Below are 19,294 nucleotides of genomic sequence, written 5' to 3' on the forward strand. Positions count from 1 at the left end.
CAGAAGCTCTTCAGCGTATTCTTTCTATCCCTGGTGTCTGCTACAGTGCTGGGCACAGGCAGGCCTCAGACCTGGACTCCATTACTGGACCTGCAGCTTAGGCTGGTGGTGGGACCTGGCCACTCCCCGCCGTACTCCTCCCCACCAGGGTCCTTGTCTGAACAATCCACCTGTAGAGTTTCCTCCAGCTCAAAGGCTGTATCCAGGTCTATGGTGGGTACATCTGAGATTTCTGGGCAGGGACCCCAGCCATGTGACAGTCATGCTGGCCTCCCCCTCCAAAGCCAGTCCCTGCTGTTAACCAGTGATTGCCTGTGAGCAAGAACGGGCTGCGGAAGGACTCTCTCCCCTAGGCCTATGTCCTTGCCTGCCTCCTCCTGATCCAGAGCTCTCACATACCTGTGGCCAGCAACATCCACTGAAGTCTGAAGGGCATGATGGGAAGGTGACGGATTCTCAATTCCCCAGGAGTTCTTTCTCTGACCAGGAAGACTCGGATACTAACATTAAGCCAGGCAGGGAGCTTGACTGGTGAGCGGTCCAAGGACAAAGAACCACGGGCCCTCTGAGAGGCTGCCAGGCAAGAGGGCTCTTGACAAAGACGGTGATGGAATGGAAAGAGGAGAGGGCATGTTAGACAGGAAGAATGGCTTGCGCAAAGGTGCAGAGGCTGAAATGAACTTGAACTCATGTCTCATGGGTGAGGAAGGGCCACTGTGGAGTGGAGCTGCTCAGAGCCTTGGTTGGAGCCAGTCCCTACAGTGATAACAGCTGCTCAGTGACCTCTCACGAGACTCTGCACCACAAATTTTGCTAACCTCATTTGAGCCTCTTCACCACCTTACAGAGTAGGTTACTATCACAACTGAGGAAACAGGCTCAGAGAGGTTAAGTAACATACTTGAGGACACACTGCTAAAGAGGTACCAAGACACCAGCGTGCCAGTCCTGGCTTTGCCACTGTGAGGGGTGATAGAAGGGGCCGGTGGGGAGGTAGGGAGCTGCCTTCATCTTATCGTTGGGGCACAGAGGGGATTCACCACAGGGAGTGAGGAGCATCACCCACCTGAGCCCATGGAGAGTGTCACCAACCAATCAGTACCACGCAGCCTCAGACCTTTCTCCAGCCGCGGTTGGGAGGAAAAGCTTCTCTGCCGTCTCTGGACTCCTGGAGTGTCTCTGACATGAGACTCTCCTTCCCTGATGCTCCCCTGTTGAGCAGCTTGGGCATGTGGCTCCCTGACTGGGACTCAGTTTCACTGTCTCTTACCCTCAGTGGCTGAACGAGATGGTTCCTTCTTGCCGGTCCAGCTTGAGCCTGTGCCTGGCTCTCACGGCCCTCAGCAACTGCCCCTAATTCATACTTCCTGTTGTGGCCACTGCTGGAATGTCAAAACCACTTTGGCCTGTCCCCAGAGCCCCAGAGTGTCTGGCGGGCCTCCCTCTTCCCCACCACAGCTATTTTTGGGCTCAGCACTGTGGGCCGTGTTTTGGGAGAAGCAGATTATTGCTTGGCAGACTCAACCAAATGGCAGGGCCAGGATGAGAGTTTATGGAGACTGTAGAACTTCGAGACACGGCGAAAGACTGTGAGTCTGTGCTGCCTGTCTGCACACCTAGGAGGCTGCATAATGGGGTCTGGGCTGTGTGGCCCTGAGGTACATGTGTGGAACCCAAGGCCATACAGCCCTGCAGTCTTCCTACTCATCACCTGCTGGCCAGATCATCAGGCAATTCTGGTCTGTGGCCTGGCAGGGGCCTGGAGTGACAGGGGCCACCTCTCTGGGATCCCCTGCTCAGGACTGGTGATTCACAATTCTGGGAAGATGTATGGAGAGGCTCAGGAAGGCCCAGGGTTCACTCACCTCTCACCTGGCACACACCACTGACATCCTCACCAAGCAGCCCAGGCTCTGCTCACTTACATCTGGGGTGGGTGCTCCCCATGCTAGGTATTTGTGCAGGCACTGGGATAGAAAGCTCATACCTGTGGGCAAGGACAAGAACCCAGGCATCCTTGTCCTCCCCTGGTGATACAACCAGAATTCCTGCCTCCACGTTTTGCTCAAGATGTTTTCCCAGCCCTCACATGCCCTGCAATTTCATGAGGTACTGAGGACCTCTTTAAGAAAACAAATGCAATGCAATATTGTAGATGCAAGACTAGGTGCGAAAGTGAATATTAGCTTAGAATGAGAATGCAAACAAAACAAACGACAAGTTCATAAAAGCGGACAAATATTACCCCAAATCATAAAATCCAGAAAAAATTCCCTCCCTGATCAGAAGCCTGTGGCTGGACTTCCGCTGTGCCCAGGTCAGGCAGGGGTTGGCAAAAGAACCAGCGTGCATTAACCAGGCCCTTGTGTGTCCCCTCTGCACGGCTGAGGAAATTGAGGCTGGGGTGTGGGGAAGGATGGGGCAAGGCGTGAAGGTGGACCCAGAAGGGATCCATTGCCTGTTCAGCTCCATCCCAAGCTGCACCAAGCGGCCCAGCCACAGGGGACTGGCTGCCTTGGTGTGCTCCCCTCTCCTCTAACACGGCCCTGCTGGGAGGGGCCTCCCCTTACGTGGAATGCATGCATCAGCGCTTCAAACTCTGGCTTAACCGCCACCCCCTACGCTCACCTCCCACCCTTCCCCTCCAGATGTGGGCGCAGCTGTATTTTTGGAACAGTTAACCACGAGGACATTCTTTCTAATTAAGAAGGTTTCAAGTCTCCTATCCGCAATCAGCCCCATTGTTCAGTCCTCAGATATCAAAGGGTAGTCAGGAGGAGCCGCCTCAGCTGGTTGTAGATTGGGTATTTTTTCTTCCTTTTGAATCATCAAGTTGGAAATATGACCCAAAACTGGAGTGAATGCCAGGTCTGAGATTGGGGGGCAAAGCAGGATTTTGGGTGAAGCCTGCAGGAATTGCCCCAGGGCCTTGCCCTCTGCACCCTGTCCAGGCTGGGAATGTTCAGCCAGGCTGTATAGCTCCCCATGTTCACCCACCCAAAGGTATTGTCTGTCTGAGGCGCTGTCTGAGCCAGGGCCTGCCTTCAGGTTTCCCAGTACAGGGAGGGTCAGCAAGCAAACACGGGTGCCCAAGGGCATAGCACCTGGTGGTGAGCAGGTTGGCTGTTATGATGTCCCTATTTTCTAGGTGATCAAATGGAGGCTTGGAGAGAGGACATAACTGATAGAACTGCAGGAGCCCCTTTGGCGTTGGCTCTAGCCTGCTGTACTTGATGGTGTCTCACTGCCCTCCCTGGCAACCTCGTGCCCAACGTCAGCAGGCCTCCTGATCTCCCCCCAGATGCCCTTTAGGAGGATCCTGTTGTTGGGCAGAGATGCCAGTCCAAATAGGAGGAATCAGGCTGCAAGGAGAAAGAAACTTTGAACAGCCTTGAACCACATGGAGCAACAGGCTGCTCTCACTCTGTAGCACTTCCTCCAAACTGCAGCTGACAGATGAAGAAACTGAGGCTCAGAGAGGCAGAGAGGCGAGCCCAGAGCAGCTCAGCCTACTGGTGGTCAGGTGCTAGGTACCCCAATTTGCCATAGGGGCCCACCCACCAGTCACCCCAGTGATGGACAGGCCTGCTGCTGAGCTGAGCCTGGAGGAAAAGCCAGGGGCCTTGGGGTCCAGCTTTAGCCCTGGCTCCAGGGTGAAGGCATCTGCCCAGACCCCTGTTCCACTCCTCATGGAGCAGAAGAGGAGGTTCAGTATGGCAGAGGCATGGTATCTCTAGATGCCAGGCCTCCCAGCTCCTGTCCAAAGCTCCCCACCCCGGTTCCCCACCTCCACCTGGCGCTTAACTGGTTGGCTGCACAGAACAGAGGAAGTGAAATCACCCAGGGGTGGATGGAGCAGGGGCCCCTTGGGCTGGGAGACACGGTTCAGGACTCGGGTGCCCAGGGGCTGTAGGGGTAGCCCTCCCATGCGCCTGGGGCAGCAATGGCTCAGGCCTCTTTGTTCTCCTGCCACACTGAGCCCTCTGGAGGCAGCAGCGCTCAGCTGCACAGAATCCTTCAGAGTCCGGGCTTTGTCGTCCCCTCATGGCTGGAGCGGGTCATGACAGTGTCAGGCAAATGCCGGGAAACCTGCTAGGACCTTGCTAGGGGCCTGGGGAGGGCTGAACGGGACACTGAAGGGTCTGGAGGTCGAATCCCCGGGATGCCCTTCGTGCCGGCCCGGGTCCTCAGGCTCGAGTAACGGCAGAGGTATTTTCTGGAATGGGCCCGGGTCGAGGAGGCAGCCCTGCCGCTTTTGCGGAGGTAAGGGAGAAGGTCCCGCCCGCCCCGGGGTTCGTTGGTGGAGCGGACACGGTGGGCGTCAGCGCCAGCTGCTTTGCTGTATTATTTTTTAGTGTGAGCCACGCTCCTCCCTGCTTCCTGCTGAATGCCAGGGACAGATCATCGCTGCTCTGGGCCTCGGTTTTCTCATCTGCAGAGTGAGAGAGACTTTAGCTTTAAGGAAGCGTGGGGGCATGGGCTCCCAAGGTGAGGGAGGGGGATCACCACCCACGACTGACCACAGGCCCTGCAGTCCCTGAGCAGCTTGTGGCCGTGGGCAGGTCACCCCACCTCTCCTGCCTGTCACTTCTGCCTTCTCACCCAGGAAACAGACTAGGTGAGAATCAAACCTGGGAAGTCCAGGGCTGGAAGAGTCAGGTGGTGTTCTTTCCATATTCTCCCAACTCATGACTGGTTTGGACATGCTGTTGGGGCTAGGTGGGCGTAGACCCCCATCCTGTAAGGTCTGGTGGCTGGACTTAGAGATCTGATAAAAACCAGCTTTGACTACAGCAGGGTTGTTGCAGGCAGGTTGATGGAGACACATATTTGACCTGTAGAATCTCAAGGACTCCTTTGTAAAGGAGACTGAAGCCATCCATGTGTGGGTTGAGAGAATTAGCAATCAGCACCGAACCCAAAATACAACCATGACTTTCATGTGCCCAAGGGTAAAATCCAGGTTAATGTTTCCTGAGGAGAAAGCTCAAGCTTCCTGGCTTAAGGATAATAATTAACGGCTGGGGAACCCATGCACTAGGGGTGCTAATCCATTCAGGTGTCCTGGTAGCATTTCAGGAAGAACCAAGGGTGGGGTGGGCAACCCGCTATGATCACAGCAGTGGTCCTCGGTGGAGTGCAGCCTGGTGTGGTCCTGGACTCAGAAAGTGAAACCCAGTTCTGAATTTGGTATTTATCATCCCATGCACACCCTCAAGGTTTTACTACATATGCATATATTCCTATCTGATATAAGATATGAGTGTGGTTTTGTATATTTCCAAACTTAATATAAAGGCTTTATAGTCTATGCAGTTTTCTGCATCTTTATTCACACAGCATGATTCACCTGTGTTGATGCCTGAACAGGAACTTGGAACCTGGACCCTCAGGTTAGAAACCTGGTGCTCTGCCAACTGAGCTATCCAAGGTCCCTGATTCACCTGTGTTCACCTCTAGTTCATTGTTTTTCATTGATGAATGGCATTCTAATGTATACCACAATTTATTTCTCCAACATCCTGATGATTAACATTTGGGTTGTTAAAAGTTTTCCGGTAGAAACAATGCTGCATTTGTAGACAGAAGTTGTTGAGCGTGGGATTAAGCATTTCTTCAAGGTAAACCCAAGAGTAGAACTGTGGTAATTGCTGGGTTGCCAGGTATTTGCAACTTTAGTTTACTAGATATGCCCAAATTGCTCTCCAGAGTTGAAGCTTTTAGCTTCACCTTTTTATGGTCTTTTAACACATATTTTTAATTTCAATGATGTTAAATTCTCACAAGAAACCTGTGAAGCTTATCCTTAGTTATCCTAAGGTTATAAAAGTATTCTTTATTTTTTTCTAAAATATTTAAAGTTTGCTTTTCGCAGTAGGTTTGTGTGCACCTGGGTGATTTTATATATGGGGTGAGGTAGAGATTTTCATTTTTTCCCCAGATAATTAATTGTCCCGCCACCATGTATTAGCCCATTCCTTCTCCTCTAATTTTTCAAGGAGGAAAAATACCAGTTGTTTTTGAAAAAAAAAAAAACAACTACCTAAGTAAAATATTAGCAACTGAAACCAACAATGGTTTAATAGCAACAATTACAACATTATGAACAAGTTGTGTGTACCCCAAGAATTCAAAGATGCTTTACCATTAGAAACTCTGTTGATGTAATTGAACTCATAAAGTAGAAACCCATATGAAAATCTCAATAAATTCAGGAAAAGCATGCAATTAGCAATTGTTAATATTTTATTTATTGCATTTTGCCTTAAAAATGGTGTTTTTAGAAATGTTTAAAAGTTCAAAGCAGCAAAATCAAACAAAAATGAAGCACGAGCAATAGAGATACTGCAGTATCCATTCTGGTGTATGTCTATGTATGTCTACCACAGTCTTTGCTCAGATAAATTCTTAAGGTCACTTTCAGGTCTAAGTTTCTGTGGCTACAAATAGCATTTTTGGCAAGTTTGGTTTCAGTTTGGCCGTTATTCAACTCCTAGATTCCATGCAGGGCCTGAGAAGCCCAAAGAAATAAAAGATAACCCAGTCCACTGGACCCTATGATTCCTCACTTCTGAGCATTACCGGACCTTAGACCCAGCCGGCCTCTCACGCAGTGGATCTCCTAGCATTAACCCAAGACCGGTTCTCTGCATTCAAAGTCGCCTGCTCAGCCAGAACGGGTAGATAAGAGTGCTCCAGAGACTGGTGGGTCTGCCTATCCTCCCTCCTAATTCTGCCCTTCCCCTGGGGAAAAGGTGGAGACACCTGAACTTGGCGAGGGTGGGGATGCCTGTGCAGAATCAAGGGCTCTGGTTTTAGAGAGTGCCTGGGGACGGACCTCCCGGGCCCCGGTGGCAGGCAGGGGCGTCAGATGGGGGTTAAAGGAGGACGGCCAGAAGGGCTGGAAGGGGAGGCGGAGGAGGTTCGATGGGGGGCGAGGTAAGGACCCGCAGAGATTCACGACGCAGGCGGCGGAAGGGGAGGGTACGAAGGACCAGGGCCGGAATTTCCAGTGCATCTCAAGTGCAGCGATCACAGCCACCGGCTGCTACCTGAGAGGGTGGATGTAAACGGTTGGCCGGGGTGACCTCAAACCAGAGCTCCCTTCAGGTCTGCAGGCATGGCCAATTCAGGAGTGAGCCTCAGTGCTGCAGGAAGAGGAATGGAGGATGAACAGGAGCCGCCCTTACGGCCTCAGACTCAGGTGACCCGCTCGCGCCACCCGCCCTAACCCTAGTGCGCCTTCACGTGTGCCTCCGCCAAACGCTCTGGCTGTAGATAATGTTTTGCGTGAGCCTTATGCTGACCATTTCAGTACCCACTCGGCTTTCACGACCCCTTCGGCTTGGACTTGGAGCTTCTCAAAGACTCACTGCGCATGCGCTTCCTTCTCCCCTCAGATGTACTTTTGGCAAGCATCCCATTGAAATGACTGCACATCTTCCCCTCAGCGCGCATGCTCTTCCTCCTGCGCCGCTACCGCGGCCACTGCCCCCATGGGGCAAAGCCGGACTGCACAGGCTCCTCTTCCTCAGAATGCTGGAGAAATGTATACATGCTAGATGCCGTCCTGCGATCTGGAAAGGTCTGAATTCCGAAACCCGTCCAGCCATTGCGTTTCAGATGAGGGACTGCGGCCTGGTGTGAACTGCATTAGGCACAGCCACTCTGGAAGGCTTAAGGAAGGCACCCTGTTTTCTGTCTCCGTCGCATCATCTGACATACTATATATTTTCTTTGTTCATTTTGTTATTGCCTGTCCCCCTACCACCAACCTCCACCCCCTGCCAGAAGGAAAGCTCTGTGAGGTTATGGATTTCGTCTCTTGTCCCCTGCTATTTCCCCAGCTCCTAGAACAGGTTTATTGCTTGCAGTAGGGAGTTAAGCAGTATTTGTTCACTGAATTAATAATCACCGTCATAGCTAATATCTGAAAGCTTTTCATGACAAGTCGTGAGACTAGGCAATCTCCATGCACAATCGCAATGAATTCAATAATTTCCTGCTGTCTTGGAGACCTGCCAGCATCCTTCGCCACATGGGCTCACATGTCATCAGGCACTATGTCTCTTGCTGCTTCCTGCAGATCTGCTATCTTAGTGGAACTCTCATCTCCACACAGGCTGCATGGAGCTTTGACATGATTCCAGTGAAACCAAACCCCTGGATTCTCACCTGGTTTCCTCCTGTGGCTTCTGGCTTGGGAGGAAGTTACACAGGCCTTATAGGAACTGTGGCAGACAGGGTGCCTGTCAGGACTTGTCTCCAGACCTGTGGCAATATCTTTGGCAGAATCCTGCCCTCCCTCCAGAGCCTCATTCTCTACCTTCTCACGCCTGGCACAGTATCTCACCAAATGGTGAATGTCCTTCTGTCTTTTCCCTGGCTATATCTGTCCCCAGCACAGTTCCTGGCTGGGACAGGCACTTGATGTTTGACTGATGAATGAATAAATAGTCCTCAAGTTCTGGAAATTCTTCGGAAAATCTTTAGCCAAATATACTTCTGCCATGAAACTTGTATTTAAGTATTGAGAAGATAATAAATTTGACCTGCAGCTTTTTAAATTTGCAGGCCTATTTGCGAGAACAAGAAAGACAATATGATTTACTAGAAAAAGATCACTAATTTAATTTTCGTATAGTTGATTACATTGTGAATGCCTAGGAAAATATCTGAGTTAAGCAGTTGATTGTTATACCTTCGAAGGAGCGAAGAACTTTCAGCACATATTGCATTTTTAAAAATTTTAATGCGCATGTTATTTTGTAATTAAAATTATACAAGGAAAAATATAAATAAGATTGTGAATTCCTAAAAAAAAATACCAACTAAATGGGCGAGGCATCAGGGCACTGAGTCCTCATGGCTGGATGCCTTGGGGAGTTCTCCCTCCATCTCTAAGGGTGTTGCACTAGGATGAAAAGCTGTCCTTTACTGTACCAGGTGTGTATGGCACACATCAACCTTGGCTGTTCCACAGCCTGGAGGTAGGCATTATCATCTCCAGGTCCAAGTGAGGAAGTGACTCAGTGAGGACAAGGGAATAAGGGCAGAACTAGTTGGGACCCAGGCACTGGCCCCAGCTGCAGCTGCTCCCTCTTGCTCCATGTGCCCCCCAAAACCCCACACATGGCCCCTTTTGTTAGCCTCTCTGCAGAACAGGCTGGAAGGTCAGAGAATGAGGCCCAGCCACTCTGCTGGAGAATATTTCTCCAGGATGAGTCCCTGGGATTTAAGGGCTGCTACCAGGGGCAGAGCTTTGCTCCACGGGCCCCCAGCTCAGGGCATTGTCCTCTAGAACCACAGCAGGCATGCCCAGGGACAGCTTGGCAAGCAGGGCCAGGAACTGCTGTCCATCTCAGAAGAATGCTAGTGGGGTGAGGGGCTTGAGAAGCAGCGGGGTCCTGGACTCAGAGCAGAAGGCTGGGGTGCTTCTCCTACGTGCCAGCCATGTGACCTAGGTAATTCTTTTCCTCTGTGCCTCTATTTCCTCTCATTGCCTGGTTCAAACAGATAGCAATGATGAGATTGGTAGGTTCTGGTCCTGGGAGGGAGGTGGAGGCTGTTATCAATCACTCTGTGTCTCCCCCGTCTCTCCTTAGATTCCAAGCAGGGTCCTGTTTCTGACTATCTGTGCAGCTGGCATTGGAGGGACTTTTCAACTTGGCTACAACCTTTCCATCCTCAATGCCCCGATATTGGTATGTACCCTCTGTGCCCACTGTCATCAGCTGAGTGGACGCTGCTAGGTGAAGGCTGACAGCTGCCTGCTGTGGGGTTTCAGGCCAGCATCCACTTGGCGGCACTTTCTCCCATGCATTCACTTCTGCTGGGATGTCTCACAGATCCTGCATGTTCAAATCCAGCTCTGCATCCTTTCCTGAACCCACATTCTTCCTGAGTCCCTGATGTCAGTGGATGACTCCATTGTCCACCCAGTGACTGAGAGTCAGCCTTGACTCAGCCCTCCCTCCCTCAGACACCAGGTCCTTCCTAACTACCTCTAACATCCAGCCATTTCTCCCCATGTCTCTGCCACAACACCTGTTCAGGCCCCATCTCTCCTGTCTGGATTGCTGGTCCAGCCTCCTCACTGGCCTCCCTGCCTTTAGCCTCTCCCCTTCTAGATCCTCTCAAGTTTGATCAAGCCAATTCCTTGCCTAGAAACATTCTATGGCTTACCACTGCCTATTGGAAGGACAGACACATCCACCTGTAGTCCAAGTTCTCCTGGGATCAGAGCCTGTTCATCTGTCTCCCACCTTCATTTCCCCAACTGCACTACCAAAGCAGGTTATGCAGTTCCCTGATTACACACAGCCCTTCCTCAAACCCTCCTTCCACTGGGAAGTTCTCTCTGCCCTACCTGCAGAAGCCACTCAAGAACTACCCAAATGCCATCATCCTCCTAAAACCTTCCTTCAACAACCCCTCAGCAGGAAGTCACCTCTCCCTCCCCAGCCCTTGGTGCAGGCTGTCACCACTTAGGTTGTATGTAGGGTGTTTTGGGCCCATCTCATCATCTTGCTGGTTTGCTATTAATGTAGTCTTCTGTGAATCCCCAGCAACTGACGCTGGCCTGGCCCCTGTCAATGTTCAGTGGGGGGCTATGGAAAGAGTGAATGGTCAAGCCCCAGTGATAGAAGCTGCCTCTATATTGCTTAAGAAGGGCAAGTGTCCTGTCATGTAGCTGGGAAGGATGTGGGGCTGTACTCCTCTGGACCTACAGGGACCTAGTGGGCACCTGTCCTGAGCCAGAGAGAGCTGGCCTAACGCCTAAACCCGCTGCCCCCCTAACATCCTTCCTCACATCCAGCTGGGAAGCCTGAGACCAGCCAGACACTGACATTTCATTTCTAACAAAGGGTAGGTGGGTATCTGGGCCTTTCTCCTGCATAGTCACCCCTAATCATATGTTCTCCATTCACTTCCTGAGTGGCAGTTCTGGGGGGTCGGTTCCAGGTGTGGCTGAGGTGGTGGGCAAGTCATTTTACCTCTCTGGACCCAATTCCCAGTCTTAACAATAACCAGGTTAATTGTGTATCTAACAGATGAGTACTTCCCAGGGCTTTTCACAGTTGGGGTCCCAAGGAAACATACGGCACACTCCAGATAATTCTAGTAGGTTTAGATACCATAGAGGATGGTTTTCAAAGGATCGAGTGGGGCATTGAGAATGCACAAGGCCAGTGGGAGTGTAGTAATAGTAATGCAGACTTAGTAGCACTGGAGTCATTACCACCTCTACCCCCAAAGGGACAAGTGGAAGGCCATGTGACATAGGCCCCCTTGAGAGGAGCAGTGACCTTTGGTTGACTGTTGCAGCCAGCCTCAGGGGACCTCCAGGGAGGGAGGCCGGGGAACAAATGCCCCTCCTGCTTCCCTCTGATGTCCTCTCCTGGCTCTTATGATGCCCTACTGGTGCTCACCAATGGCCAGTTCCAACAGAAAGCCACTTGGCACGGGCCACGCAAGTGGCTTTATGGGCCAAAAGCTGGGGGGACATGGGTGATAGTGGACTCGGAGGGTTAAACAGAGACTGTTTACTAGGCTCTAATACTAGGCTCTAGGATACACTGTGTGTGAAGGAGACCAGTACAGTGCCCTGCACATGGTAAGTGCTCAGGCAAGTTTGTCCTGCCCACAGCAGGGGAGTAGCATTACTCAGGTGACCTGGCGTCTGCTCAGCAGAGACAGAGCCCTGAGGGGGAGAAGACCTATCCTATGGAGGCTGACTGGCATCTCTGTCCACAGCACATTCAGGAATTCACCAATGAGACATGGTGGGCCCGGACTGGCTGGCCGCTGCCCGACCACCTGGTTCTGTTTGTGTGGTCCCTCATTGTGTCTTTATATCCCCTGGGGGGCCTCTTTGGAGCGCTGCTTGCAGGTCCTCTGGCCATCAGGCTGGGAAGGTAAGTGCTTCCTGTGTACCCCTGAATACCCTTCAATGAGAGGTGCCATTGTCTGCAAGCTGAAGAATGTGGGAGAAGGACGATGGCTGGCAGACCCCAGGCTCCTACTCCACCTGTAGTGTTACCCTGAGGGTCATAGTTCCAAGCAGATTTGGTAGAGAGAAGAGTCCTGTGCTGTGAGGGAGGGAGGACTCTAGTTTCTAGTTCCACATCGTATTGTTTGACTGTAAACAAATGTTTTCTTCCTGGGCCTCGTTTCCCCCTTGCATTCAACTGATGCAGTTCTTGGGTTGCAAACAAGACAGACCGATGCTGACTTAATCAAAAATTGTAATAACTGGAAGGATGCTGGAGCAGCCCACAAAATGAAAGGAAGTGCTTGAAGCCAGGCCTTGAGAAGGGCAGGGTGCAAGGTGGTGCTGGAGATCTCAATAGCCAGACCTTTGAACTTTCCTCCTGGGGAGGAGGCCTTCAGTGTATCAGCTCCAATCACATTTTATCTCCACTGTTTTCATTCAAGATTTAGAATCCAGGAAGACAGGTTGTTATGGGCCGCCTTGTGTCAGATGCCTACACTTGGGAAGGAAGAGAGATAAGCCATGGCAGGCAGGAAAACAAATGGTTACCACAGTCCACCCCTTTGCTGGCTACCTAGCATGCATAGACACCTTTCTCCCATGTAGTCAGCTGCAAACATGCCCCGCCTCCTATCATTACTCAACCATCCCATCATATATACCAGCATATGTATTTATCTTTTCCTGAGCGAGAGCACTTGAAGCATTGTCTTGTCACACCCACTAGGCCTGATATAAAGGGGTATCCTTTTTGAGTGTAGGATTTCCATGTGATAACCATTCTGCTAGCCCTGCAGTTAATCTCTTGATATTCAGCAATCTACACACTTTATGGTAAATTTCACTGCCATCAAGACACTAATAGGAGGAAGAAAGAAGAAAAAGCAGGGGAAAACTAATCAAGGAAAAGAAAAATAGTTGGTGAATTTATTTTAAAGCGTATGACACAGAAGGCCCAGAAACACAAGTAGAGGTTCTACTTGTTGGTTTTGGAACCAGTCATGGGCCGTCACCTGCATCCTTCCAGGTGACTTCCATCCTCCCGTTTTTCACTCTTGTCTTGGGCTAGCACATCCACTGGTTGAGGCTCTTTGCCCATCGGGGTGACCCAAATCATCTTTCTTGAATGGGCTTGGTGGTCCTGATGGTGTGGGATCTTCAGCAGGTTATTACGCTCTGAGGTCATCTGCTTCTGGATGAAGGGATTCCTGATGCAATAATGAGTTCCATGGGCTCCCATCCTTCCTCTTTCATTGATGCAACTTCCTTTGTTGGATGCAAAATTGCATGGTGTCATATTTGTATATTTATCAGGTGTATCTGTTAGGATATCGTCAACTGCAGATAACAGAAAACTGAGACTCAGTTGGCCAAAACAATAGGAGAGCCTTTGTCTCACACAACAAGTCTGTAGGTGGGTGACTTCAAGGCCAGTTTAGTGCCCAAGATTCACTCCTCTGAGATTTCTTTGGGTGCCAGTTTCACTGTGTGTTGGTTTGATCCCTTGGCTTGTAGCTAGAAAGCTACAGCAATGCCTCACTCAGATGCAACAACACCCAGCAGAAGGGGGATGTCTTCCTGGCTAATGCTTTACACTAGAAAGAAGACTTTTCAGTGAGGTACCATGTTTCATTGCCCAGCACTGGGTCACTAGCATAGAGAATAGGATCACCATCACTAGGTTAGATTATTGGGTTCATTGCTAAACCATAAGGGATAGGGGCATGTTCCCAAACAAACTGAGGCTCTTGCTGCAAAGAAGAAGGAGGTAATAATAGCTGCTGCCCAAATATCTAAAGATACCTGGTGTAGTACCCCTAGATGATAGCACTGGCAAAGCATGAAGGGAAGGAACTGAAGATTCAAATTCAGCACATAAGCCTGTTTCAACGATAACCAATTACTGCCCCGTCTCCATGGCAGGGATCCAGTGGAGTTCATCTTCCACCCAGTAGCTGACTGGAGCCCTGACATGTGTTGCCATTTCTGAAAGTTGAGTTGGCAAGGTGTTTGGTCAGCTTGGTGACAGGAAGCCTTTGTCCTTGATTTTATGTACATTTTCTGTCCTTGCAAACCTACCTGCTTTGTTATGAGCCAAGGGAGTGAGTGCTGGCCTGGCTGAGGAAACAGCTGAATGCCATCACAGAGGTGGCCATTCTGTCCTCCTGATTATGAATAGCCTCCTCTTCAGTGACAAGGGGCTTCTGGTGAGCAGAAACATGACCATGGTGTATGTTCAGGTTTTGGGCCAGTTCTGTGAGATCCATATATTTACCCTTCCCTGCACCTCCTTGAAACCAGTCATCAAATTCTGCTCTAAGACTTTGACTATCCAACCAAACCCTTCAGAAAAGGGACAAAATTTCATGTTCAAGATTCTGTCAAAAAAAAAAAAAAAAGATTCTGTCTACAGGAAGGGTTTAACTCCTTCAAAATTGTTTAGAGTTATTTTTGAGTGGGCTTTAATGCCATAGCTTTACCTTTCTGACAACCAATATAGATGCTCAACCATCTGCAAAGTAGGGTCAAGCTTTGTCTTGTTTTGTTTTAAACTAAAGACAAGGCCTGGGTGTGCCTTGAGAGCAGGACGGCAGCATGGTCAAGTAGGCCTGCTGATGTGACCCACTTGTGGGACTCTTTGGGGCCCACGTGGGGCAAGTTTGGTGTTTACCACTTCTGTCTAGTGATGGAGTGCTGTAGGTACACTCAGCCTTAGCACAGGAGTGTCATATGGCACCCAGTTCACAATGGGCACATGGCCATCAGGTGTCCCAGTAGAGTGTTTAGTCACCACCAGGGCCTTGTGACAAGCCAGGAGCATTTTCTTATTCAGAGGATAGCAGTTTGCTGAAATAGAGTAGCTTTACTCCCAAATCCTAGGTCTTGCTTGTGGTTCTCATTTTCGACAACTGCCACAGACACTTTGAACACCATAGACTCTCTTGGGTCTACAGAGTTAAGCAGCAGAACTCTTTGCACCCAGATTGGACCCACTAAGGATACTCCCCTTGCTGAGCTCCACTCAAAACTGCCAGGTTTTCAAATCATCTGGGAATGTGTCTGATCACGACACCGAATGTAGTACATGCAGCCTCCGAAATGAAAAGAAGCCCTCTGAGATGTGCCCATCCTTCTTAGAGGAAGGGCAGCAACTTGTCATCAATTTGTCATGCATTTTGGAGGGAATATGCTGACATATCTTAGTCCATTGGAATTCAGGACCGTCATTAATGTGGCAGCACCCTCATTTTTAAGCTTTCACTCTTTGTCATGCTTGTACCTTACCAAGACATCTAGTGTGTTTGCTGCTTTCTCTTCTCCAGGTCCTTTTAATATCAAGTTATCAAAGTAGTAGGGCCAGCACAATGCCCTGTGGAACAGATTGTGCCCAGAACTGGAGAGTTGCTATATCCTCTAGGCATGTCGGTAAAGATGGAATACTGTCCCTGCCAGGTAAAAGCTAAGTGTTTCTGGTGTCTCTATATTGACATGCAGCAAAATGCATTCACCAGGTAAATAGCCACAATCAAAGTACTTTGCTAATCTGTACCAGCGAGGAAGCCAGATGAGACGTATTCGTTACAATTGGAGTTACCACTGGATCCAGTTTGTTATAATCTACTGTCCTCTGTTCTCTAGACACAGGAGATATAAGCTTTGGTTCATATTCTATCACCACTGTGCTGTTGACTTTGGGCAGAGCACCTGGCCTCCTCTGGGCTCGAGTTTCCCTGTGAGTTGTGTGTTCTACAGTGAGCTGTCCTGGGTGACCTGCATGACAGCACGTCTGAGCTCAGTATGTGCAGCTGAGAGCCTATTCTTCATTATAGTGGAGCAGTGGACATTTCTAGTGCCCCCGCCCTGGCTCACAGTCTGTCCCACTGAACTAGGCATGGGCATCCAGCCATTCTGAAGGTTCTGAGAAGCGACTGTAACACATGGAGGAAAATGGGAGGGGACTTTACATGGGTTCCTTGCCTCACTCTGAAAGTCCCTGTTCTTCCTCCCTAGGGCTTTATCGAGTGTGAGAAATCAGATATTAGGCCCTTCATTTTACAAAGGAGTTTAAGGAGAGTAATGCTTAATCTGTAGGGATAAAGCCATAAAACCTAAGTTCTGCCATTTCAAGCTGTGGTACAGGCAGAAAGGAGAGTGATTTGGGGTATGTTGGGGGAGGGGAGTAGGCGTATGCTCCTCAAGGCATACCACAGGTGACCCCAGGTATAATGGCCACGTAGTCACGTAGCTTAGACTCCTTGACACAGTTCACGCACACACACAGGTCTGATCAGGGCCAGCTGGAGTTGCAAAGAGGGGTCCCCAGGGATAGTTCCTCCAGACTAACTCGAGCCTCCCTTGCTCTGTTTCACTTTCCCCAAGGAAGAAGTCCCTCCTGGTGAACAACACATTGGTGGTAGCCGCAGCGATCCTGTTTGGCTTCAGCCGCAGAGCAGGCTCCTTTGAGATGATCATGCTAGGACGGCTGCTCACAGGCATCAGTGCAGGTATGGGGGCAGGATGCCTCTCTTTTCCTACTCATTCATTGATTCCCTTTATGCCTTTCATTCATGTATTCTCTTTATTCACTGATTTACTTTTCATTCATCCCCACCTTTTTTTTTTTTTGGCAAAATGATTAAATATGTTTTATCTTAAAAGGCTCGTGTAATGAGACATCCGAAGTAGATAAAAAAAAAAAAAATGCAGTAGTCGTACAAGAGTGTGAGAACCAACCTCTCCAAACCCGTACTAACAGAAGTCCTGTATTTGAGCAACACTTTAAACCATGAGCTTCCTGGCAGCCAAAGTGTAAAGGCATCTAGGATGAGTTCTCAGATCTTCCCTATAGAGTTAGAATAGCCTGTTAGGGACTCCTTAGTTTTTGGAACTTGTTATACAGTCACATGTCAATGTCTATATTAGTTATCTTATTCCTGTGAAATAAAGTATGCTGAAACTTAGTGGCTTAAAACAGTCAACATTTATTATCTCACAATTTCTGTGGGTCAGGACCTGGCGATGTCTCAGCCGGGTGGTTCTGGCGTGGTGTGTTTCCTAAGGCTGTGATCAAGCTGTCAGCGGGGCTGCTGACCTTTGAAGGTTTGGCTGAGGGTGGAGGATCTGCTTCTCAGATGGTACTCTCATGTACTGCTGGCAGGAGGCCTCAGCTCCTCAGCCTGCGGGTCTCTCTCTCAACATGGTGGCTGGTTTCCTCCAGAGTAAGTGATCAGGGAGAGAGAAAGAGCACAGGTGTCCGTGCACAAGAAGAAAGTCCCAATGCTTTTTATGTCCTCATCTCAGAAGTCATACACCTTCAGTTCTGCCACAGTCTACTTGTAAGAAGTGAGTCACTAAGACCAGCCCACACTCCAGGGAAAAGGAACTAGGTCGGACTTTGTCCTCATGTCCCAAGGGCCTAGCACAGAAGGGGTCCCTCCCTACATGTTTGTAGGAAGAGCTGGGGTGCCTCTCAGACTTTTTGGCAATCAATGCACACTCCTTCGTCCCAGCTCCCTCCACCCAGTGCTTAGAGAGAGAGGATTTAATGAGAGCTGTTTCTTGATCCCCGGTCAGGGAGTGGGGAGCAGCTCTCCCTGCAGTTTTCCCAGATGGATGATGCACAAATACTGTGGCCTCCTAGCTTTTGCCAGCTGTCACCATCTGGCCTGGGCAGTAGGGGTGCTGCCCAGTTCTGTTTCCCCACTGGCTGCCTAGGTGCCAGATGCCTCCCTAGGGAAACGGGATGAGGTGAGAAGCTAAAGCAGTAGTGGTCAGTGAAAGTGTTGATGTGAGAGCTGGGACAGCTGGTAGGCCTCTGGACACCACCCTGCCCTTCTCCTCCTACCTTCCGCTCAGAGCCCTGCACGCTCATCCTAGCGACGGGGTCTAGAAAGATTCTATGACCATGGTGGGACCATGGTGAGGGAACAGGATGGGAGCTGATCTGAGAAAGACTTCTCTCTCATAAGTACTAGGGGTGGACCTTGAGTCTTGCTGGCCCTACAGCAGGTGAGGAGGGACCCCTCCAAGCGTACAGGGCGAGGGAGCAGCACTCAGTGCCAGGGTCCAGTAGATGAAGTGCCAAGGGGGCAGGGGGCAGGGGGCAGGCCCGGGCATTGCAGAGGGTCCAGCCTGATGACTGACTCTCTCTCCTGTGCACCTGTCCAGGTGTGAGCATGAACATCCAGCCCATGTACCTGGGAGAAAGTGCACCCAAGGAGCTCCGAGGAGCCGTGGCCATGACCTCAGCTGTCTTCGCTGCCCTGGGGATCATGATGGGTCACGTGGTCGGACTAAGGTAAGCCCCCTCCCCCTCAACATGTGCACTAAGTGGTTTGAGGGATGCCAGTAAAAGCCCTTCTTTGCCTAAATTTCTCCCCTGCTCACCAGGTAGATTAAGGCATTGAAATATGCCCACTTCCATCTAGTCAATACACAAAACAGGTATCAGTCAGCCACACTTCAGTGTGAATCATACTTTTCCGTTTTCTCCAGATCAGGGAGCAGAAAGCAGGTCTTGACAGAGAAGAGGGTAAAGGTTTGGGCTTTTAAAGGGGAGCATGTCCTGGTCATCCCAGAAAAGAGAGGAGAAGGCAGAGCCTGGAGCCCTAGAAAGAGGAGTTACTAGGGATGGGGTGGGGCCACATCCTTGCCCTATCTTGGGTCCCCACCTGAGTGGGAGGGATCTTGGTGTCCAGACCCAGAGCTGATTAGGAAGAGACACAGCAATGCAGACCATTTGCTCTCAGGAGAGCAGGCAGGCAAGAGGCTGGGGATTGGGGGCGGGAGGATAGGGGCAGGCGGGCAGGGAGGCAAGGCTCTGACAAGGAGGCTTCTGATTCATTCTCTCCTCTGCCTCCCCAGGGAGCTCCTGGGCAGCCCACAGGCCTGGCCTCTGCTGCTGGCCAGCTGCCTGGTGCCCGGGGTGCTCCAGCTGACCTCCCTGCCCCTGCTCCCTGAGAGCCCGCGCTACCTCCTCATTGACCGCGGAGACGCTGAGACCTGCCTGGTAGGTGAGTCTCTGACCTCAGGTCACCAGACCACCCCTGACCAAGGGGCACGTCTGCCCAGAGCTTGGTCCCATTTCTTGGGTTTCATTTATCAGAGAAAGTTATCCCTCTCTTTGTGCTATCCATCAATCCCTTCAAAACTCTTTATCAAAGGACTGTCCTGAGTGCCAGGGCAGTGAGATGGAGCAGACCCAACCCCTGCCATCCAGGAACCCCAGGGTGGTGCAGGGAAAGAGCCACCCACACACATGCAAGATAAAACACCATGTAAGAAGAGCTTATGGTCCCC

At 50.5% G+C, this 19,294-nt stretch overlaps 1 protein-coding gene across 1 annotated transcript in view; it reads left to right on the forward strand.

Annotated features, from left to right (window-relative positions):
* The window catches only part of SLC2A11 (solute carrier family 2 member 11), a 29,047-nt gene that overhangs the window by 4,079 nt on the left and 5,674 nt on the right, over positions 1-19,294 (forward strand). Inside the window, exons 2-7 of the mRNA XM_011355976.2 lie at positions 6,498-6,680; positions 7,111-7,204; positions 9,606-9,704; positions 11,758-11,918; positions 16,376-16,500; positions 18,164-18,293. Of these exons, the coding sequence (XP_011354278.1) occupies positions 7,121-7,204; positions 9,606-9,704; positions 11,758-11,918; positions 16,376-16,500; positions 18,164-18,293 (599 nt within the window). The 5' untranslated portion in view covers positions 6,498-6,680; positions 7,111-7,120. The remainder of the gene's footprint in view (positions 1-6,497; positions 6,681-7,110; positions 7,205-9,605; positions 9,705-11,757; positions 11,919-16,375; positions 16,501-18,163; positions 18,294-19,294) is intronic.

This window comes from Pteropus vampyrus, unplaced genomic scaffold (assembly GCF_000151845.1).
Source record: "Pteropus vampyrus isolate Shadow unplaced genomic scaffold, Pvam_2.0 Scaffold23, whole genome shotgun sequence".
In the NCBI taxonomy this organism is placed as follows: Eukaryota; Metazoa; Chordata; class Mammalia; order Chiroptera; family Pteropodidae; genus Pteropus; species Pteropus vampyrus.